This window comes from Hyperoodon ampullatus (assembly GCF_949752795.1).
Source record: "Hyperoodon ampullatus genome assembly, chromosome: 8".
In the NCBI taxonomy this organism is placed as follows: Eukaryota; Metazoa; Chordata; class Mammalia; order Artiodactyla; family Ziphiidae; genus Hyperoodon; species Hyperoodon ampullatus.
In genome coordinates, this window is record NC_136921.1 from 3,334,812 (window position 1) to 3,359,312 (window position 24,501).

The 24,501-nt window shown below is 38.5% G+C and overlaps 1 protein-coding gene across 1 annotated transcript; it reads right to left on the reverse strand.

The window, feature by feature from the left end:
* Nucleotides 1-368: 368 nt before the first annotated feature.
* RBM44 (RNA binding motif protein 44) lies at nucleotides 369-8,129 on the reverse strand (the record flags this gene model as incomplete). Its single annotated transcript, XM_079709945.1, has 5 exons — nucleotides 369-492; nucleotides 628-773; nucleotides 5,436-5,724; nucleotides 7,875-7,948; nucleotides 8,052-8,129. 5 exons carry the CDS (start codon nucleotides 8,127-8,129, stop codon nucleotides 369-371), a joined length of 711 nt encoding a protein of 236 aa, XP_079566071.1.
* Between the last annotated feature and the right edge of the window lie 16,372 nt (nucleotides 8,130-24,501).

Below are 24,501 nucleotides of genomic sequence, written 5' to 3' on the forward strand. Positions count from 1 at the left end.
GAGCCGTCTTACAAACAGGTCTTCCAGTCCCAATCAAGCCTCCTGATGACCACAGCCCAGGTCAACATCTTGACTGCAACATCATGAGAATCGCTAAACTAAAACCACCCAACTATGCCATTCCTGAATCCTGACCTGCGAACTCCGAGATGATAAATATTGTTTAAGCCAAATAATTTTGGGGTAATTTAACATTACCCCAAATAGTTTTGCATTAATAGTTTATGCTTGTTTTTAGCTTTTATGTTATTTTGTTATTTTCAATATAGTATTTTTATTTGAAAAGAAAATGGAATCCATAGCTTAAAATGTTTACTATTTAAATACGAAAGGTATGACTGACTTACCTCTTACTGCTTCTTTTATACCTAACGGGAAGCAGAGTTTTCCAAAACAGAGGAAGTCATTCTCACGATAGCGTTAACAGACAGGCCACTGAGAGAGCCTTTATGATGCATTCTAACCTCCTGAAGAGCGTTTATAATGTGATCTCTGTGCCAAAGGAAGACACGCATGAGCAACTGCCCTCTCCAAAGCAGCACATTCTAGATATGGCTAAGGTATTGAAAGGAATGGTAGTTTACGTACAACTTATAAAACCACTTAAAATGTAACTGTAGTCACTACCTGCCAGCTTTCGGATGTAGTTCAGCCAGTCTCTTCGTGATCTTGGTAAAGCTACGCAGGTTCAATGTATTTGGAGGTACAAATTGAATAGGTGCATCAGGTAGTAATTCAGTGGATTCAATCTGTTTACAATTCTTCTTGACACCCTAAATAAACATTTTTAAAGTTTTATTTAAGTCAGTAACGATTACATAGAGATAATCCAGCTTATTCTAAATTTAAAAATTACAAATAGTAAAATCAAAATTCCTAAGATATTTACGTTGATTTGGGATTACTTTTTCCTACCAAGTAATTTAACTTGAGATGTATTCAGGGCCATTTATTTAAAAAATGCCAAATACATGATGAAGTATAATATACAGGCTATGTCGAAATCAGCTTTTCTCAAACAGGATTCTCATCTGATCCACAGAACACAAAAAATGATGTTAACTATTTCCTCAATTTTCCCTAAGATAGGACCTAACTATTCCATTCTAGATGCACAGGAGAGAGAGTCATTTGCTATATACAATGGATATCTTAGGCTTAGGACATGAAGGCTGAATTCTCTTACCCAACCTGACAGAGAAAGGCTGGTCTACATGGTAATTATATGTACATATTTATATCGTATATTCTATATCTTATTTAGTAAATGTTTAATGTACACAAACTATATGCCCAGAACATGCTGGAGTGGGGGTGGGGAAACTAGTGCTATAAAAAAGAACCTCCATCACTTATGTATCTTATAATTCAACTGAAAAGACAAAATTAAAATGATCAATTAATTACTATTAACCATGCAAGTAGGATATAAATTATATGAAACCACTGTACATCCTATAAAAGTTCCACAAAGGAGGAGCGGATACTTGCAAACCTAGATGAAACGTCAGGGTAAGATATACAAAATATTAGATCTGTCACATCAGAATATTACATATTTTACTTATTTGCTTATTGTCTTATCTCCCTCATTAGATTTAAGCTCTGTAACAGCACAGATTTTTGTCTGTTTTGTTCATTGCTACTTTCCCAGTGCCTACAATAGTGTACACAGTTGGTATACTGTTTACTGAATAAATAATTTTGGGATACAATAGTTTAAATAGTAGTTGGAACCACAGAGAGGATGGGTTTCCCAAGAAAGAGCCAAACTGCTAGTAAATAACAGTAGCTACTATTTACGGAGTACATTCTCCATGACAGGCACTGTCCCAAAGAATTTTCTGAATTAAAGTCATTTAAAGCTCACAACATTTGTGAGGCAGGAACACTTATCCCCATTTTACTTTTTATTCTTTTTAAATAACTTTATTTATTTATTTTATTTATTTATGGCTGCTTTGGGTCTTCGTTGCTGCATGTGGGCTTTCTCTAGTTGTGGCGAGCGGGGGCTACTCTTCGTTGCAGAGCACGGGCTTCTCATTGTGGTGGCTTCCCTTGTTGCAGAGCACGGGCTCTAGGAGCGCGGGCTTCAGTAGTTGTGGCACTCGGGCTCAGTAGTTGTGGCTCGTGGGCTCTAGAGTGCAGGCTCAGTAGTTGTGGCGCACGGGCTTAGTTGCTCCGTGGCATGTGGGATCCTCCTGGATCAAGGCTCGGACCCGTGTCCCCTGCACTGGCAGGTGGGTTCTTAACCACTGCGCCACCAGGGAAGTGCCTATCCCCATTTTAAAATAAGGAAGCTCAGACACAGAGGGCAGTAACTTGCCCAGCCCATGAGTAGGAAGCAAAGCCAGGTTATGAATCTACTGTTCTTAATCATCACTACCTCTTATTATAGACAATAAATACTTTCTAAATGAATGAATATAATGAAAAAATGTTGAGAATCTGAGAAGAAAGGTGACAAGAAACTGCTAGAAAAGTAAGAGTATAGTTTAACAAAGACAGCAATAAGAGCTGCCCTGTCCACACACTCTAAGACAACATACTCCGACCCTAGCCCACGGTGCCCTATTTATTTGACATACAACCTTCCCTCTACCAACTCCATGACCTGCTTCCTCAGCTAACAAGACCAAGAGTGGTGCTACCTGAACTCATGAACACCGAAATCATGGGCTGGATCAGATTCCCTGTCTAAAGAATGTGGAATTGGAACACAGAGCAAATGAATTAGTCAAATGATGACAGGAGCTTGAACTGAAAAGTACTGTAGAGTTAGAATTAAGCAAAATAAAGCCTAATGGAGGAAGAGAGAAGTCATGAGCAGACAGAGAAAGCCAGTGTGCAGAGAGAAACAGGAGGATGGAGCTTACAGGCATGCAGAGGCAAGAAACCAGGAGCACTAGCTGAGAGAGGCAGGGAGGAGCCATAGCTCCCAAATCTCCAGCTCAAGCGCCCTTGTAGCCTGACTGCAGTTTGTTTCCTTCCTTCCTATTGTGGATTGAGGTTATGCACCAAAAAACCCATCCTAAACACGAAGTGTCACTGAGATCAAAGGAAAAGAGATGAAAGGAAAAGAGTTGAAAGAAAGGAACGACCGGCACCAAATAGGCTAAGTGGTCAAAAAGAAGGTAGACAGAGAGAAAGACCAATAAAAACGTCACTAGTGACTATAGAAAGAGCACTGTAAATAAAATTTTAGAGACTGGGGTCAGATTATTAGGATGAAGAAGAGAAACAATCAAAGAAACCCAGACATTGGGTATAAACTACTTGTTTGGGAAGTTTGGCAGGAAAAACACAGAATAAGGACGGTAACTTCAAAAGAATGAAAAGTCAAGTGAAAATGTGGTTCAGATTAAGAAGAGTTGTGCATAACTGTGAGTGGAGAAAGGTCTGTGAGTACAGAAATGGCACTAATGGTACAGAAAAATAATGGGATAACTCCAGGAATTAGGAAAGGACGGGGTAAAGGACATAGGGAAAAGAGATCCCTTTATCTTATTCTTATGGGAAAAACCAAAATTCATTTATTCAACAAATATTTATTCTTTCATCCCTTTATTAAAAAGGAATTTTCTCTGATGTGTAGAGTCAAACTAATTCCAGTAAAAATCCAAGGACTTTTTTAATAGATAGTGACAAGCAGAAATTTATACAGAAAGGCAAAGAGACTAGAATAGCCAAAATAAATTTTGAAAAGGAATGAAGTTGGACTTACTATTTCAAGACTTACTATAAAGCTATTATGATCAAGATAGTGTAGTACTGGTGGAAAGTTTAAGAGACAGAAGAGAACAGAGAGTCTAGAAATAGATCCACACAAATATGGTCAACTGATTTTTGACAAAGGCATAAAGATAATTCAGTGGAGACAGGATAGGCTTTTCAACAATGATGCTGGAACAATTCCATACACAAAACAAAAACACAACCAAAAAACGAAAACCACCTCAATTCATACCCCACACATTATAAAATTAACTCAAAATCTTTGTGACAATGGATTATGCAAAGATTTCTTAGATACAACATTAAAAACACAAGTTAAGGGACCTCCCTGGTGGTGTGGTGGTTAAGAATCCGCCTGCCAATGCAGGGGACATGGGTTCGCTCCCTGGTCCAGGAAGATCCCACATGCTGCAGAACAACTAAGCCCGTGTGCCACAACTAATGAACATGTGCTCTAGAGCCCGTGAGCCATGACTACTGAGCCCGTGAGCCACAACTACTGAAGCCTGTGCACTGCAATTACCAAGCCCATGCGCTGCAGCTACTGAAGCCCATGCACTCTAGGGTCCTCATGCCGCAACTACTGCAGCCCGTGCGCCTAGAGCTCATGCTCCACAACGAGAAGCCACCGCAACGAGAAGCCCACGCACTTCAACAAAGAGTAGCCCCCACTCGCCACAACTAGAGAAAGCCCGTGCGCAGCAACGAAGACCCAACACAGCCAAAAAAAAACACAGAAAACAAACAAAAAAAACCCCGCAAGTTAAAAAACAAAAAATCGACAAACTGCAATTGGTTAAAAATTAAAACTCCTGCTCTGAGAATGACACTATTAAAAGAATGAAAAGACAAAGTCAGGCTGGGAAAACGTATTTGCAAAATGCATACCTATCTGATAAATGATTTATATTCAGAATATAAAAAACTCTCAGAACTCAGTAAGAAAATGCATAAAGCTAGGTGAAAGAAGCCAGACTAATAAGGCTATATAATATTTTACTCACAGGAGATTCTGGAAAAGGTAAAATTATAAGAACAGAAGACAGAGCAGAGCACAGGAGAATGTTTTGGAAAGATGGAACTGTTCTCTACCTTGATTGTGATGGTGGTTACATGCCTGCGGCATACGTCTAAACTCAGAGACAGCAAAAAGCGAATTTTACTATATATAAATTTTAAAAAATCTATGGAATACCTACAGGATGCCAGGCATTTTGCTGCGCAGTGGAGAGACAAGAGTGAGTAAGTCAACTTTATCACCTTCCATGTGGCGTTTAAAACCTCAATGTGGTAAAGATGAGAGCATGCATAATAAAATGACTATATTTTATGGTTTACATAATTATGAGATGAGGTTAGCTGTGAAAAAAAGAATGATGGAAGTGTTAAGTAGCTACTTATAGAGTAACACTATCCAAGAATAAAGAGATACAAAGACTGAAAAGCATTGGTAGAGAGCCTAGTTACAGAGAAACGTCTCTCTGCGGCTCGGCCTGTAAAGATCTGTGCTTCCTCCAGGGATGACTGGGGTTGTACAAGAGCAGGTTAGGGCGGATCCAATGTTAGACACAATTCAGACTAATGTCCTTATTCCCACTTCAAGACTGCTGTCCTGGAGTTATTTGTCCTACAAAGCTACTTATCACAGTATAGTGTATATATGAAGACCATTTAAGGGCTTGATCAAGAAAACTAACCTTTTGGTCAAAAGGGAAAAACTCACTGTCCTGCTCAGATCCCAGCTGCTGCCTCGGCCTAGTTCTAGGCAATCTAGAAATAGAGGAGGCTGAGTTGATTTCTTTGCTGATGTTTTTCTCCGAATTGTTGAAACTAACTTTATTTCCATTTTTGGAGGAAAGTGGTGATGTATATTCTCCAGGAGTTTTGACAAGCCGCACATTTACTGATTTCCCATTTATTTTTATACCATTCATTTCTTTCACAGCCAGCTTTGCATCACTGTTTTTTTTTAAAGCAAGAGATGCATATCTAAAATATAAAAGCAGAAAACCAAAAGGTTCTTTGTTAATGACTTTAAATGGCCTCAAACTTCATTGTGTAACTACTGGCTAGCATATATCTTTTATAAGAATAACTGCTCTTAAAAATAAAAGTTACTATACTTACCTTGGGATCAGGAAGAATATTACGATAACTAAATACAAAAAATTAAAGATGGGAAATAAAAGGTAGTTAGTATTTCTTCTGAATTATCACCTGTTAATTTTATATTAAAATGTAATGTAGGGCTTCCCTGGTGGCGCAGTGGTTGCTAGTCCGCCTGCCGATGCAGGGGACGTGGGTTCGTGCCTTGGTCCGGGAGGATCCCACGTGCCGCGGGGCGGCTGGGCCCATGAGCCATGGCTGCTGAGCCTGCGTGTCCGGAGCCTGTGCTCCGCAATGGGAGAGGCCACAGCAGTGAGAGGCCCACATACCGCAAAAAAAAAAAAAAAATGTAATGTAACATTTGCAAAGATGATATATGACACAGTTGCACAGATTAGTGTTCTCGGGACGACTGGTTATCCATACCAAAAAATTAAAATTAATCCCTATACACAAACATAACCTCCAGATACAGCGAAGTCGTAAAGGTGAAAGGCAAAATTTAAAAACATTTAGCAGAACACAGAAGAGAATATCCTTATGGCCTTGTAGTGAAAAAATATGCAGTCCAAACAGAGGTGGAAAATCTAACCAGAACTGTAGCCATAAAATTGAGAAAGCTGGGCAAGAGCCATCCTTCTGAAAGTGCCAGCTAGTGTCAATGGAAGGATATATACCAAATCTGAAGAGCAGTTGTCTCCAAAAGATGGGACTATGGATACATTTTTATAACCTCCTTACACTTTTGGTATTTAACTGTACTTCCTAAATCTCCACACAGAATGTATAATACTTCAAAGTAATAAAAAACCATGAAGTTTCTTTTTTCCCAAAGGATTCAACAAAACACTAAAAGAATCTTTCACATCAAGTAATACTCCTAGGAGTACAACACTACTTTAATATAACGAAATATATTAACAATACATTAATGAATAGGTCCAAGAAAAGCATATGATCTTAAGTGAATTCATTCAAGACAAAATTAAACACTTATTTTTAATAAATTTCAACCCAACTACAAACAGGATCCTTTTTTAATTTATAAAGATTTTCATATCTGAAATAGAGAGCTATCATTTTTTCTGATAAAATAGTAAAGGCATTTCCATTAAGCTATCACCATTCTTTTTTTTTTTTTTTTTTTTTCGGTACGCGGGCCTCTCACTGTTGTGGCCTCTCCCGTTGCGGAGCACAGGCTCCGGACGCGTAGGTTCAGCGGCCATGGATCACGGGCCTAGCCGCGGTCTTCCTGGACCAGGGCACGAACCCGTGTCCCCTGCATCGGCAGGCAGACTCTCAACCACTGCACCACCAGGGAAGCCCAAGCTATCACCATTCTTATTTGATACTTTTGAATGTTCTGATAATGTCACAAAACAGGAGGTTAACAACAGACATACTGGAAATGACTATATGTAGATGATATAGCCATCTACCTAAAAAATAAAAAAGCATCAACTAAAAAGTAATTAAAATAAAAAATAATAAAATTAAATATAATTTTCTGAGTACCTACTATATGCCAGCCTTTATTTCTACTGGTTTACTTATTTATCTCATAATAGTTCCACAGTAATGCTATGTAGGTACTATTATTATCCTCACTTTATAGATGAAGAGCCTCAGATACAGAAAGGTTAAGTAACTTGCCCAAATGTATTCATCACATTACTGATGAAGCTGAGACATGAACCCAAAACACCTGCTGTAGAGCCCGTTCTCTTAACTAATGCACTCGAATGCCCCCATGAAATGGTATGAAACAAGATAACTGCAGAAAAATCAATAACTCTCCTATATCTCATTAGTAAAAGTTAAAAAGTATAATGAAAGAAAGATCTGATTAAGAACAGCACCAATTAATGACTGTAGCTATTTGTCAATGTGTATCCCTCTACTAGGCTGGGAAACCCCTGCAGGAATGGCGCCTGGCTTAATCACCACTGTGGTTCATGTTCAGTACAGAACAGACCTGTTAGAACCTAGGGCATACCCAGTAAATGTACATTCATTGAATCTGGGAAACATACCTGTAATTAGGAGAAGAATCATAAATTGAAATGTCAGAAATTTCATATTTCTGGAAATGAGACCTTAAATCAGCCTAAAACAAGATAAATAAAAGTTTGTGAAAGGTGGAAAAACAATCAAAATATGAACAATTAATAGATTTGAAAGTGAAGCTCAAAAAATAAATCCTGGCATACCTCAGACACTGAAGGGCAGAGACCACCAACATGTATCAAGTAACCTTTATCTCTTCGTAAGGGTTCAACATTCTTCATTTCTGCTTGAAGATAAACATACAACAGAAGATAGTCATTATTTTATCAATATTTTTAAGAGAAAATGTGAAAATTGTTCAGTATTTCATTTTTTATTATCAAAAAGATTATTATAAAGTTATTAGCAAATATCAGCACTAGGCTGAAGATTAAGAGCTTGGAGTATAGTTTCAACATTTCTGGGCTTTAATCATATGTTAAAAACAAAGAGGTTGGACTGACTGACATTTAGTCTCTTGTGGCTCAAAAATGGATCAATAAATAGGTAGTCCTGGCTGTCTGATGGAAACTGAGAAGCTTTTTCTGTTCACTATGTACCCCACACCTGCGAAGTGCCTGATGAGGGTTCAGAGGAAAAGAACACCTGAAGGAATACTGACGTTGGACTAGAGTAGGGAGAGAGAATGGTGGGCCTCTATCTACTAACTAAATCTTGGATTTAAGCTTTTAGCAGACAGTTTTCTGAAAGAGAAATGAACATTTTAAACTGATTTACTCTTTAAAAAAATGACATCCAAATGGCCAATTTTCTCATTTTTCATATTTATAAAGAAATACAAACAGGAATAAAATATTAAAACAGTGCAATCCCCCAAAATAATACAGAAGAAGATAAGCACTATTTTATAAATGGGCTAGGTTAGGATTTCTTGGTAAATTGTTAAGAACCAACCTAGTGTAAACTTGGGATCCTCTTTGTCTTGTACTATTTGATCTTCTTGTATTCCTGAGAAGTCAGCTCCAGTCACGTTCTCTTTAGCATCAAACCAGTCTTCACTTATTTCTTGGTAATTTGTGGAGTCTGAGAAATTGAACATTTAGCAAGGAACTATGTACAATGTTTAACCGTGAGAAGTTATCTGAGTGATGTGCTTCCCAGCTTTACTTTAATTAACACTGATTCCTAGCTTATTAAAAGCCTTACTTTTCTGATTTTTAATTATCCTTTATTGAAGAAGAGATTTATCTTTATAGACAGAACAACAGTGAACATCTTTAAAAACGGGTTAAGTCGTGCTGCAAGTCTTTATTTCACTAAAAAAGGATCTTTCTCTTCTCACTGAGGACAAAACTAAACAAAACTAAAAACCCATACAATTTACAGAGATACAAGTTGGACACAGAAAAGGATTTTCAAAATGGAAAACATGAACCAGAAGAACAAAAGTCTGTATTATTATTTGGCATTATCAGATATATTAAGTAACCTTAAAGATATCAAGTGATGTAATAAGAACATACTTAACATTCATAATCTGAATGATGCCATTCAATTAAAAATATTTACTTTAACTTAATAGAGGGCACGAGGGATATTTTAAATCTTATTATCTGCTTTCTGGCAATGACACAAGACAAACATTTTTATACTGACCTTTATTATCAAGTTTTAGTTGACTAAAGCCTATATCTATGTCACCATTTTCTAAACCATCCTCTTTGGGTGATGTATCTTGTTCAGGATGACTACTGTCAGGTAATAGAGACATCTGAGGATTAAAATAATAAAAACAACAATAATAAATAAGGAGTAACAGTTATTGCACTCTATGTGACAAGCATGCTTCACTGGCATTATTTACCCTCACAACAACAAAGGCAATGAGACAAAGTCACTATCGACCCAGTTTACGGGTGAGCAAACTGAACCTAAGTAACCTGTTGCTTTATGTCTGTCACACAATGAGAATTATGATTTGAAGCTAGTCTATGTATAGTGACTGTATGCTAACACCACCATTATTTAGCAAAGTGTGGCATCCACACACTAGAAGTACCTGAGATGACTTTTGGAGCTGCACATGTAAGTATTTTTCACATTAACGTCAACAGTTATATATTTAACGTGTGCTTATATGTACCTTTCATTTATGGGGAGTGCTATTTCTTTCTCATACATAATAAGTTACTCTTCACAGATAAATTTTTTAAAAGAGGAGAATCATTTAAAAAATACAAAGCAAATAACATTATAGGTAATACCTGGCTATGAAAAATTGTGAAGATGGTACATAAGTAGCTGAAATTTAGAAACACTACGCTATATGATGCTGCTTTTCATTCATAACTTAATTTAGTAAGGTGGGTATTATAATGTAATCCTAACAAAGTAGATATTGTTTTAGAGCCAAAATTAAGATTATAAAAATGTTATACCTGCATCTTGTACTTTTAAAAAGATTTATTATTGTTCTGCCCAAATAAGCAGGTTCCATCACTGCTACCTTTACAATGATGAAAAAAATAAAAAAGTAAAAAACAAAACCCCTCCAGAACATTATATATCATTAAATGGACAAGTTGTTTAAGCAAACTATGTAAGAAATTTGAAGATATAAAAATCTGGTTTTAGACCTGTTAATTCTTCGTGGATAACTGAGATTTTCTTTTTTTAAAGAGCAGAAAAATGGAATAAATAATTTGCTAAAATAATTTACTTTTAGTCATTTATCTTAATAGAAAGGAATATAAATCAATCAAGTATTTATTTCACTTTTGGCTTTGGGATGCATCTTATCGTTTAAGACTACCCAAATAATAATATAACCTCAGGGTTAAGACTAAAGTCAAAAAGTAGAAACAAACTTCAGGGAACTTCCCTGGTGGTGGCGCAGTGGTTAAGAATCCGCCTACCAATGCAGGGGACATGGGTTCGAGCTGTGGTCCGGGAAGATCCCACATGCCGCGGAGCAACTAAGTCTGTGCGCCACAACTACCGAGCCTGCGCTCTAGAGCCCGTGAGCCACAACTACTGAAGCCCGTGTGCCTAGAGCCCGTGCTCCACAACAAGAGAAGCCACCGCAATGAGAAGCCCGCGCACCGCAACGAAGAGTAGCCCCCGCTCACCACAACCAGAGAAAGCCCGCGCACAGCAATGAAGACCCAACGCAGCCATAAATAAAAATTAAAAAAAAAAAAAAACTTCAGTTTTCCTACTCCATTGATAATGGAATATAACTCATGCTTCTCTATCACTTCACAGTTTGCAGAGTGCTCTTACACAGACTGTCATCTGACAAACATTTCCTTGGGGGAACCAGAGAGATTAAGAAAACCTATGAAAGGCACTTAAAAATTATTTTCATCATTTCAGCAAAGGAGGAATGAAAACTTTGCCCTGTCTAAAATAAATGGGGAAAAAAAATAAATAGGATATTATTATTTTAACTAATTAATTAATTATTTTTGGCTGCACTGGGTCTTTGTTGCTGTGCACAGGCTTTCTCTAGTTGTGGCGAGCGGGGGCTACTCTTTGTTGCAGTGTGTAGGCTTCTCATTGCGGTGGCTTCTCTTGTTGTGGAGCACGGGCTCTAGGCGTGTGAGCTTCAGTAGTTGTGGCTTGTGGGCTCTAGAGCGCAGGCTCGGTACTTGTGGCGCACGGGCTTAGTTGCTCCGCGGCATGTGGGATCTTCTTGGGCCAGGGCTAGAACCCATGTCCCCTGCACTGGCAGGCGGATCCTTAACCACTGCGCCCCCAGGGAAGCCCAGGATATTATTTTATACTATATCTCATGCGATGAAGGCGTAACATATTAGTTTTTACTACATTGCATTAACACGATGGGGGCCAAAAATTATGATTTGCCAGAGACACTCCAGGTTTATACCAACTGTCATGGTGAACTATTAACATCACTACCTTTTATCCTCAGAAGTCTCCTGATTTGATGATAAATTATGTGGCCATCTTACCCAACACAGACTACGGACATCCGTTTGATCAGGACATTATGCTCCTTCTAGTCAGTTATATCCCTCAAATGGCAGTGCACAAAATAAGCCAGCCGAGTGAAAAGAAGGATGTGAGGGTTTCTAAAAATTATAGTTTACTTTGTGCAAGCCATAAGATTAAAGATTTACACTCGATGAAGTACTCTAAAAAAATCTCACTTGAGAGAGTGCCTTTTTCAGGCTCGAAGAACCATCAACATCACGTGTACTTTGATTATCTAGTTCAGAATCTGCTCCTGAAAAGCTAAACAGATAAACATTTCATTAAAGCATTTATCAATGTTCTGAATAAGGACCAAAACAGAAAACAAAGTTAACGGAATTACCAATGTTTAAGATCTAATGAATTCTAAATTAGATGAAAACATAACTTACATATGTGATTCTTCTTTCATTAGCTGGAAAGAAAGAGAAGGGAAGAAAAAGCTTTTAGCTTAAAATGTTTTCTGTCTAAATGAAGTAAAAATTTTATTCCTAAAACATAAATACATACCCTGGAAGCAAACGCAGAGAAGGTAGATAATAATTTTGATTCTACCGACAGTGGAGGCAGCTCTTCCAGTGGTATACCCTTGTTTATCTTTTCTTGCAAATTCACATATCTAAGTTTCAAGTCTTCTAAAACTGACAGTAGAGCTGATCCTAATTCTTTCTTAGTAGAATTACTTGATAAATTCCTGTTCAAGAGTTACATTCACAAAACTAAATTACTTAGGCCCAAGCCACCCATTTAAAACTAATGTCAAATTATACATTTAATTCTAACTCTACTAGATCCCTAAATTTTTTTCTTTTAAATGTTTAATAAAAGAAAACGAATCACAGAAGATGTGTTTTTCCAGGGGCAAGATAAGCAATCCTCGGTATACATATAAGCCAGACAGAATGTGGTCGAATGTCATGAAAAACCCTCCAACTGACTTCATCCGAACTTGGACTTTATGAAGAAACCCTGAATCTGTCTTTTTACTGGATTCATCATTCCAACATGCACTGTTGCCTCTTCATGAAATTAAAATGTACTACTTTTTAAAGTCTATTACCCCTAGGCCAGTTAACAAACCCAGTTAAAATCCACACCTCTTTTGCCCTTTAAAAATGAAAACTAAAGAAATTTTCTAGAATAAACAAAGTTAGTGATAAATTTCTAGGATGATACAGCTTTAAAATTAACAATCACCTATAACTATAAATAGAGAATAACGTTTAAAAATTGTGAATCACTATGATGTACACCTGAAACATATAATACTGTAAATCAACTGTACCTCAATAAAAAAGCAGATAATAAACAAACAAACCCTAACAATCACCTATTTAGTCCTTCTCTATTTTCCATTACAAGTTTGTAAATATCACTGCAATGGTGATGACACATTTGATAGTGAACATTTAAAAGGTGCAACTCTGCTTTGATGGCTCTCTGCATTATTTGCTGACAGCACTTTGATGGCAAATTCTTCTCCATCTCTTCAGAAAGTTGAGGTTCCCTTTGAAATAAAAAAATTGCATTAGGTAAGATTCCAAATATTTTTCTGTGTTAATGACATACCTCCAGAAACAGATTTAAAATTTCTTACATTTCTCTGTCAAGTTTAAATCAATTTCTACTAAAGACGGAAAGGCTGAAGAAAACAAGGATGTCAAGAGTCAATGCTAAATATCTTCTTTTTAGGACTTCCCTGGTGGAACAGTGGTTAAGAATCTGCCTGCCAATGCAGGGGACACGGGTTTGAGCCCTGGTCCGGGAAGATTCCGCACACCACGGAGCAACTAAGCCTGTGCGCCACAACTACTGAGCCTGCGCTCTAGAGCCCACGAGCCACAACTACTGAGCCCGCATGCTGCAACTACTGAAGCCCGCGTGCCTAGAACCCGTGTTCTGAAACGAGAAGTCACTACAATGAGAAGCCCGTGCACCACAACGAAGAGTAGCCCCTGCTCGCCACAACTAGAGAAAGCCCGTGGGCAGCAACGAAGACCCAATGCAGCCAAAAATAAATAAATAAATTTATTTAAAAAAATAAATATACTCTTTTTAGAATTCAAGAGAGTAAATAAGTCTCAAATTCATACTTTATTTTACCAAGAAAAGAATTCTAAAGTAAAGTACTAATTTATCTAGAATCAACAGATTTTTCAACCTAAATCAAGCACTGGCCAGCATTTTTAAAAGTTATAAACATTCTGGAGGAAAACTGTTTTTAAATGTTATCTTTTAAACAGAAAATATAATTTACATTTTTCTTAATGATAATAATGCTTATGTTATTATAAGCAAATATTTTGCTGTTATAACAAAAAGCTCCAAAATCACTACTTCTTTGAATGTTAATAGTTCTTCCGTTGCTAATACCAGCCACTTCTAACTATTCTCGATACATCTGCCTCTGGAAACCAACCCTTCTATTTAATTTTATAGGACTGGATACCATATCAAACTCATTAGAAGAATAAAGGATGAATGAAGGAAAAAGCAAATGATCTCAGAGCATGAAAACCAATTTGACTTCTCAGAGACTTCTCCCTTTCCTCTCCCCCACCACCTGGTTCTCCATGGATGCAAAATAAATTATACAACGAATTAAAATCAAGATTAAAATATCCCAGTAAAAGTATCTGTTTACTTCTTCAAATATATGATGTTTTCCAAATGTGCTATTTTGTTTTGGACTACAGGGGATCAAATGAAAGAAAACGAAAGTAATTCAATCAGTGTGGGTTTGGGTTGGATAAATAAAGATAAGATGCCATGAGTTTTTCTGAAGGAATTATTCAGACTGGAATCTCAGTAAGTGGAAAGCTTTAACATTCGACATCATTCTAATATTTCTTTCTTTCAAGACAAATGGCTGAAGCAGATGATCTCTTCAAGTCCCTCCTGGCTACTATTCTATATGGTTAAGTACCTACACAAAAAGCAAATTACTATTTTGATTATTTCCTCATACGTATCTGCAAGCTTATATGTCTGACGTACCTTTCAGAATGTTTCTTTAAGTCTGTGAAATCAAATGTTTTCCTTAATTCCAGGGAATCCTGAAAACATGATTTAAGATCAAATTAGACATATATGACAAACAATAATACATGTTGTATCTGGTAAGACGTAAAATCCAACTTCTAATTGACTTTGTGGCAATAGCTGCCAACAGAGAAGGACAGAGTTGGTAGCAATCTATTCACCTTTTTCCTTCATCCAGCATTTTCTCACAAAAGCTTCAGAAACCCCTGATATAATTCAGTGAACCAAAATATTTACATTAGCCTACAGTGCTTCTTTATAAAGTCAAATAAATTTTTATTATTAATCATATTGGTTTTACCTTATTCAGGAAATTTCCCTTAGGTTTTAAACTGTCAGCGGAGACAGATTTCCCCAAAGATCCTTTTGTCATAGCCATCTGTGGATCTTCATTATCTTGACTGTATGCCCAATCTGTGTTACATGCCACACTTCGTCTCTCACTTTGCCACTCACCACACTGTTTTTTATTCATCATTATCTCTGTGTTGCTTGACGTAGATACTACAGAAGATCTTGCGCTCGTTGCCCTGCCTGTTGTGAAACAAGCCCTACAATCAGTGCTAACATCCACTGTTTGATTAACTGTGACTGTACGACTTGCTACATCTGTCACTGATTCGGGACATGGTCCTTCCATATGGTGAAAGCATGCTTTATTTGTGGTATTGCCATTAGCAGCTTTTAGGGAGCTACCTTCTTCTATTGCTCGGTTATCCCTGATTGCAGACCTTGGCAGAGTAACAGAAAAATCTAAGGCTGGGTTAGGGGTGTTTTGTAGGCTTTTGTAACGTGAATACCCACAGGCAGAAATTACTGAATCATCAAAAATAGAGGTCCAGGAAGTTTGACAATCTTTACAGGGCTGGAGTAATGTCTCTAAATCTTTGTCTTGTGGTGATGTGCTTGGATTTTCAAGGTGCTGTAACATTTTTTTCTCAACAACTGAATTTCCACAAAAATCTTTACTTTTAGTTATTTGAGACTTCACTTTGCCAGTATACATTTTAGTTTTTAATGCTTTTTGAGGGTTCAAGAAACCACTCTTAGATTGAGATTCCTGGTGTTCAAGAGGACTACTCGTTAGTCCAATTTCATCCAATGCTGTGTGGTACATTAAACTAGTGTCTTGTTCCATACACTTTCCATGTTTTGGTTCATGATATTCTCTTAACATAACAGAATTCTGAAATTTGGAGACATGAGGTGAATCTTCTTGTCCATGAACATCAGCTGAATCTAAAGAGGTGCTAGAATTACTTTCTAATTCAACATGATTATTTTCTAGATTGCTAGCACAATTAATTCCATAACCTGAACTTCTTAGTCCCCAAACTTCCAGATTAGATATGTTTAATGCTTTCGTTTGGTCAAAAGATAAATGGTTATTTATGTATTCTTGTTCTTCTGCACTGTGATATTCCTGCTGTGAGTCATCATCATCTAGATCACGCTTTTGCACATCTTCAGAATCACGATCTGAAATCTTGTAGATTCTTTCCAAGCCAACAGTCTTATTACCTCGATGATTCAAAATATCAAAAAACACCTCCTTTCTTTTCTGCATTTCATAATCTAATTCTGAATTTAAATGAATAAGACTTTCGTTCTTCAGTTTTGACTCTGAATGACGTATAGAGTAGGTTTCATTCAGGAAAGCGTTGTCAATACTACCTTCAAACTCACTTGACTGAGAGTGAGTACTCTCTATCTTAGTATTTGGACTCACAGTAAAAGATGGCTCCAATAACTCTGTTTTGTCAGTATTGCTGATTTCTTTGTCATTAGCTCTTTTTTCTAATGCCAAGGAATCCCAGTCATAATCAAGAAAAGTCAATTTGGCTTCTTTACAACCATTAGGAGATAACAAATTTTTTTTCTTATGATTAGAAGGCTCATCTGATTAAAAAAAAAAGGATAAAATGTTAGCAGAAACATTACAGAATTTAAACACAAGACCTTAGATGTAATCTGGCCTAAGCTCTTCCCAATGTAGGAATATACTTTTTACATTATCCATAACAAATATCCCTAAATAGTTGCTGCTATGGACTGAACTATGTCCCCCTCAAAATTCATATGTGCTGAAGCCCTAACTCCCCATGTGGAGACGGGGCCTCAGGGAGGTAATTAAGGCTAGATGAGGTCATGAGGGTGGCACCCTCAAAATGGGATCAGTGCACTTATGGGAGAAGAGACACCACAGAGCTTGCTCTCTGTTTCTCTCCACCATGTGAGGACACTGCAAGAAGGCGGCCATCTACAAGCCAGGAAGAGAGCCCTTACAAGACCTGACCATGCTGGCAGCCCCATTTGGACTTGCAGCTTCCAGAACTGTGGAAAAAACAAATATCTGTTCTTTAAGCCACCTCCATGGTATTGTGCTACAGTAGCCCCAGCTGACTAAGACAGGAGCTAAGATTCTCCTCGAGCTCTTTCGGTGGCAAATCATTTACCATTTAGGAGGCAGTCCTTCCCTCTGTAACCTCTGGGTGCCTCCTAGTGTCCTAACATCAACCTTAGGCACTGCAGAAATACAACGACGAAGACATGGGTGCTGTGCCATGCTGCTGATTAGCAGGTAAATGCTTAAGAAAGGAGAAGTAGATGTCAGAGAAAACTGTACATTTAAAAAGTGTTTTGAAACAAAACAGTTATTTTAGGCAAATTAAACAGCACTACAAAGTTAGCTGGGTGAAAAAAACATGGCATTTTCAGGAAATTATAAGCCAGCTTGTCTGGAGTGAAATAGCTCTAAGGGAGTGAAAAGAGCTGTGAACAGAAAGAGGCCTTTGATGAGGTGTTAAGGAGTCTGGTTCTTATCCTAACACGGAGGACCACTGAAAGCTTCTTAAAAGGGTAGTCATGTGAATGCAATTGAGTTTAGACACCTCTGGCAACAGTAAGAATGAAGGCTTGAAGGGGGAGACTGAAGGGACACAGACCAAGAGTACAGAAATGGGACTGGAAAAGAAGAGACTAGTATAAAAGTTCCACAACTGACAAGACTTGGTGATCAATTAGAAATGGTAGATAAGGGAGAGAGAGATTAGTGGCTTTCAAATACATATTTTTTTCTTTAAGAACACAATCAGAAACATGTTTTATATCAAGATCTAGCATATATGTGTCTGTATAAGTGAAACAAAAATTTTACAAAAGTTATTACTCCAATTATGTCCAAAGTATTCTGCTATTTTCTAGTCTATTTCATTTTATTAAAAAAAAAAAGCTGATCACAATCAGCTAGGCTGATTTCATGACTCATCAATTAGCTACCACCTGCTTAAATATCTTTCTAGGATAATGCTAAGGGTTACAGCTTGGTATTACAGATGAATGGGAATATCTGGTGCTAAAGAGATAGGGACTTCATGAAGAGGAGATTTAGAAGATGAAGAGGAAAAGCAAGGGGCTGGGGAGGGAGGTGGAGGGAGAAGATAATGAATTCAGTTCCAGGCAAGTGGAGTTTAAGGTTAGAGATAAAACACCCAGATGTGAATGTCTAATAAGCTGTTATAAATATGGGGTTGGTGCTAAGGAGAGTAGGGTCAGATACAATTATAAACTCATGTGCTGACTGTGTTTTTCTTAGAGATTTGTATAGGAGTTCATGATATATTCTGGATACTAGGTGTTTGTTTTTCACATTTATAATCTAAGTGACTTTCCCCCAGTTTATTGGCTATCCTTTAACTTTTTATAATATTTTGTCATGCCATGGGCTTTAAGATTATTTAGTTAAATTAATCAGTCTTTTCTTCTCTGACTTCTGGGTTTGTCTCTCTGGCCTTCCCTACCACATGATTATAAAAGTATTCTTCTATAATTTTCCAATTCTTTGTGTGGGTGTATGTGTTTAACACTTAGCCCTTTCACGCTATGTAGAATTAATGCTTCTCTCTAGCATGAGGTAGGACTCTAACTTAATTTTTTTCCAAAAAGGATGGTCAGTTGTCCTAATACCATTTGCTGAAAAATCCACTGCTTCCCGTCTGACTTGAAATAGCATTTTTATCACATTCTAAAGTCCTCTTAATAGTTACATACATGTATTCATAAGCATATAAAGGTTAGTCAGCTTGCTTTTTATGCCCTTGTTGATTATTCTCTCTTCTACCATTATGACAGAAAGAGAAATTTTAGATCCATGTGAAGAAAAAACATACACAACTTCGGTAGCAGAGGTCAACCTGCCCACTTTCTACATATTACCCTGAAGGCAACTGTACCTGTCACTAGTTCCTGAAAGCCTGCCTGGACAGAAACCCTCTCTTCTGGCTCACCTTCTCTCTCCTAAATCTTCCATTTACCTGAGAGATCCTATGTAGGCGGCCCATATTTACCAAAAATCACCTGAGTCATCTGTCAAGATAAAAACATGCTGAATCTTACCTTACTGGTAGGAAGGCTTAAGATGTAGCAACATTGGAGAGGGAACTATCAAGTCTAATTACATTTAATACCTCTTTCCACCCAGAATAAAGCCAACTGGACTAGCTTCTCACCTTTCTGGATGTTTCCATTACTGTGGTAGCCTTTACCAGAAGCTGTCTCAACCACTTCAGTGGCCTGCATCACTCAAGGACATATAACCTAGAAGAAGTATAAATATTGAACTGTTATTATACTCAGCATATTTTAAAAACTATTAGAAAAACAAGAATCTGACAAAGTATAATTATAGTCAAAGATTCTAATATCAAAGGCCTAATAAACAAAACTTGTAAGACATTTGAATAACTTTTTTTAAAAATTAATTTTATTTATTTATCTTTGGCTGTGTTGGGTCTTTGTTGCTGTGCGCGGGGCTTTCTCGAGCTGCGGCAAGCGGGGGCTACTCTTTGTTGTGGTGCGCAGGCTTCTCATTGCGGTGGCTTCTCTTGTTGCAGAGCGTGGGCTCCAGGTGCATGGGCTTCAGTAGTTGTGGTGCACTTGCTCAGTAGTTGTGGCTTGCGGGCTCCAGAGCGCAGGCTCAGTAGTTGTGGCGCACGGGCTTAGTTGCTCCGCGGCATGTGGGATCTTCCCGGACCAGGGCTCAAACCCGTGTCCCTTGCAGTGGCAGGCAGATTCTTAACCACTGCGCCACCAAGGAAGCCCTGAGTAACTTTTTTAAAGGCATGGACAGCTACATAAAAGACTGTATTATTTAAACAGACAAGACATATTCTTCTAAAATTTCCAAGGAACATTTAAAAACCGTGTTAGGCTGCCCATCTTAATCCAAAAAACAGAGTCCTAAAGGCTACAATGTGACCCTATTTATGTCAAATCCAGAACAAAAATGTTTCCAAAACAAACTGTAGACTTTTAAAAAACCAATGACATGATAAGTCCCTACAATGAAATATCTTTCAGCAACGGAAAGGAACAAACTACTGATATATGTAAACTGGTGGATTAATCTCAAAAACATTATGCTGAATGAAAGAAGGCAGACAAGAGATCACATACTGTATGATTCCATTTAAATGAAATTTAGAGAAAAAGCAAATTTATAGAGACAGAAAGTAGATTAGTGGCTTTGTGGGACAGGGGATGAGAAGAGGGGTTAATGGTATCATTTCAATTTTAGCATATGTACTGCTGAAGCGAGCACAGGAAGGGTTAACTGTAAATTGGCATAAGGGATTTTATCAGAGGGATTAAAACATTCTGAAACTGACTTATGGTGTGACGGTTGCACCACTTGATAAAGTGACTAAAATCACTGAATTGTACATTTGAAATGAGTGAGATATATTTCAATAAATCTGCTTTTAAAAAGTTAATGACAATGGTTCTCTAAACCCAGCTGCTACATGAGGAAGCCCAAGCTGGACACCTGTCAGAAAACCAAGGCACCCTAATGGATACACGAGTGACCCCAGAGAAGACCAGCAGAAGAAATGTCCAGCCAACCCACAAAATCATTTTGAGCCTTCTGGCCTCTAGTTATCATGACTGTCTACACCCCTAAAAAGCTGAAGTACTTGTCAAGGGATTCTGGTGACCAGGTATTACAAAGGTTCCTGATGAGTTTGGAAAAAAAAAAAAAGAAATGATTTTGTTCTAATTCTCAATGAACTATTTCAATCGATGATCCTGAACAAATCCCCAAGTTTACTCTCCCTGTTCTACAATGAGAAGACATTATAAAGCAGAAGAACTCACTCCTTGGAGACAGTCTGTCTAGCTTTGAAACCTGATTTAGACACTTAATATTAACAGTGCAAAAAAAATTAATGACAATGAGAACACGGGACTTCCAAAATATATGGGACCTGCCCAAAGTTATAGCCAAAAGAAGTCACAGCTTTAGATTCTTATTATTCAATAAAACTAAAATAAATGATTTAATAAGCAGTCAAGAATCTAGAAAAGAACTAAAGTCTTTATTTCAAAAAGTTGAGGATAGAATTATTTAAGACAAAATAAAAAGTGACCAATTTAAAAACAGTAAAAATGATAACTAAAACCAAGAGCTATTCTTTGAAAAATGAATTAAAGTAGATAATATCAGACAAATCTCACTGACAGTACTGAAACAAAAGCCAGCAATGAGAAAAGAAGCATTTTAACAAGACATAAAAATGTACTTTTAAAAATTGAAATTGCTATATACACCTTTAATGGATAATTTGCAAATTTAACCAAAATAGCCAATTTTCTAAGAAAATAATTTTTAAAAAAACTTACAGAGGGCTTTCCTGGTGGTGCAGTGGTTAAGAACCCGCCTGCCAATGCAGGGGACACAGGTTTGAGCCCTGGTCTGGGAAGATCCCACATGCCGCAGAACAACTAATCCCATGCGCCACAACTACCGAGACTGCGCTCTAGAGCCTGTGCGCCTACAGCCTGTGCTCTGCAACAAGAGAAGCCACCGCAATGAGAAGCCTGTGCACTGCAATAAAAGAGTAGCCCCCGCTCGCCACAGCTAGAGAAAGCCCGCACACAGCAACAAAGACCCAACGCAGCCAAAAATAAATAAATAAATTTATTTATTTTTTTAAAAAAACAACTTACAGAAAAAGCTAAACAGAGAATCAACAATAGAAAAAATTGAACAGGCCATCAAAGATTTATCCTATAACAATTCCTATCAAGCCTACTAAATTCTTAATTCATCTGTATAAGCAAAAAAGTTCTAGGTCAAGTGAACAAAACTCTAACCTGAGTCATAAAAACAGAGTGACGGCCCCTCAATCAACTCCCAGACTTGTGTCAGTGTACAGACCTAGAAGCCCTTGAATGAAGGGGAGGCTGGATCTTCTTCAGGAAGAACGCCAAATACACCACTAACAATACTCTTCCCTAAATGGTCCCTAAAGCCTTTTACCAGGGTAAACTGTACATTGGGGAAAAGAAAATAATCAGGGGACTCCGGGGGGGCTCACGCCAGAGAGTGCTTCCCACAGCTTCTGCTGCCGGTGTCCTTCTCCCCGTGGTGAGCCACAGCCACCCCCCACCTCTGCGGGAGACCCTCCAACACTAGTAGCTTAACATTTTAGGCAGAAGAGAGATGTGATAATGCCTCGAGATAGATAAAGTCTTGGCCTGCTGGAGAAATTCAAGAGTACTGTGTGATGGAAAATGAATGTGGACATGATGGCTGGACCTGGAGCAGCTACCTTGAGCCAGCAGGTAACCTTGGTAATGGAGCTACATATGCATGAGCAATCACACAGAAGGTGCTGGATCTCTGAGGACTTTGTGGAACAGACTTACCATATCAGCACTGAACTACTTATCTCTAAAACCTTTCCCTATCCAAGAAATAAATTTTCGTTTTACTTAAAAAAAAGAAAAAAGAAAAAAAGAAAATAACCACACCTTTCAGGAACACTGGCTCTGAACTGACACTAATTTTACGAGACCCAAAACATCACTGTGGCCTTCCAGTCAGAGTAGGGGCTTATGGAGGTCAGGTGATCAATGGAATTTTAGCTCAGGTTCATCTCACAGTGCGTCCAGTGGGTCCCTGAACCCATATTGTGGCTATTTCCTCAGTTCCAGAATGCATAATTGGGAAAGACATACTGAGCAGCTGGCAGAATCCCTGCAGTGGTTTTCTGACCTGTTGAGGGAGGGCTATTATGGTGGGAAAGGGCAAGTGGAACCATTAGAATTGCCTCTACCTAGGAAAATAGTAAACAAAAGCAATGCCACATCCCTGGAGGGACTGCAGAGATTATCCAAAGATAACTCTTCTCCTTTCGAGAAACAGCTCTTGGCCTGCTACTGGGCCTTGGTGGAGACTGAACACATGACCCAGGGCCACTGAGTTATCATGCAACCTGAGCTGCCTGTTACAAACTGTGTGTTATCTGACTCACCCAGTGTGCACAGCAACTTTCCATCATCAAGTGGATCTGGTACATATACATATGTGATCAGGCCCTAGCAGCCCTAAAGGCACAAATAAGTTACATGAAGAAGTGACCCAAATGCCCATGGCCCCCACTCCTGCTACACAGCCTTTTCTCTCCCAGGCTGCACCTATGGACTCATGGGGAGTTCCCTATGATCAGCTGACAGAGGAGACGACTTGGGCTTGGTTTACAGATGGTTCTGTGTGATATGCAGGCACTACCTAAAAGTGAGCAGCTGCAGCATTACCAGACCCCACCCCTCAAGGACATCGCTGAAGGACACTGGCGAAGAGAAATTCTCCAGTGGGCAGAACTTTGGGCAGCGCACCTGGTTGTTCACTTTGCTTGGAAGAAGAAAAGGCCAAACATGAAATTATATACCAATTCATGGGCTGTGGCCAGTGGTTTGGCTGGATGGTCGGGAGCTTAGAAAGAACATAACTGGAAAACTGGTGACGAAGAAATTTGGGTATGTAGATAGACCTCTCTGAATGGGCAAAAGACGTGAAAATATTTGTGTCCCATGTGAATGTTCACCAGAGAGTTTCCTCAACGGAGGAGGATTTTAATAACCAAATGGATAGGTTAACAGATTTTGTCGATGCCAGTCCGTCTCTTTCCCCAGTTACCATGTCAACACCCCGTGGGCTCATGAGCAGCAGCACTGTGGTGGCCAGGATGGAGATTCTGCATGCACTCAGCAGCATGGACTTCCACTCACCAAGGCCAGTGTGGCAAACTGCCAGCAGCAGAGACCAGTACTGGGTCCCCAGTATGGCACCGTTCCCCAGGGTGATCAGCCAGCTACCTGTTGGCAGATTAATTACACTGGACTATTTTCACCATGGAAGAGAACAGTGTTTTGTCCTTACTGGAATTGATGCTTACTCTGGATACAGATGTGCCTTCCCTGCACACAATGCTTCTGCCAAAAGCACTATCCATCGACTTTGAGAATGCTTTATCCACTGCCATGGTATTCCACATGGTAACGCTTCTGACGAAGGAACTCACTTCACAGCAAAAAGAAGTGGGGCAGTGAGCCCGTGCTCAAGGAGTTCATTGGCCTTACCATGTCCCCCACTATCCTGAAGCAACTGGATTAACAGCAGAGTGGATGGCCCTTTGAAGGCTCAGTTTCAGTGCCAGCTAGGTGACAATACCTTGTAAGGCTGGGGCAAGGTTCTCCAGAAGGTGGCATATACTCTAAATCAGCATCCAATATACGGTGCTGTTCCTCTCATAGCCCCAGGATTCAGAGGAC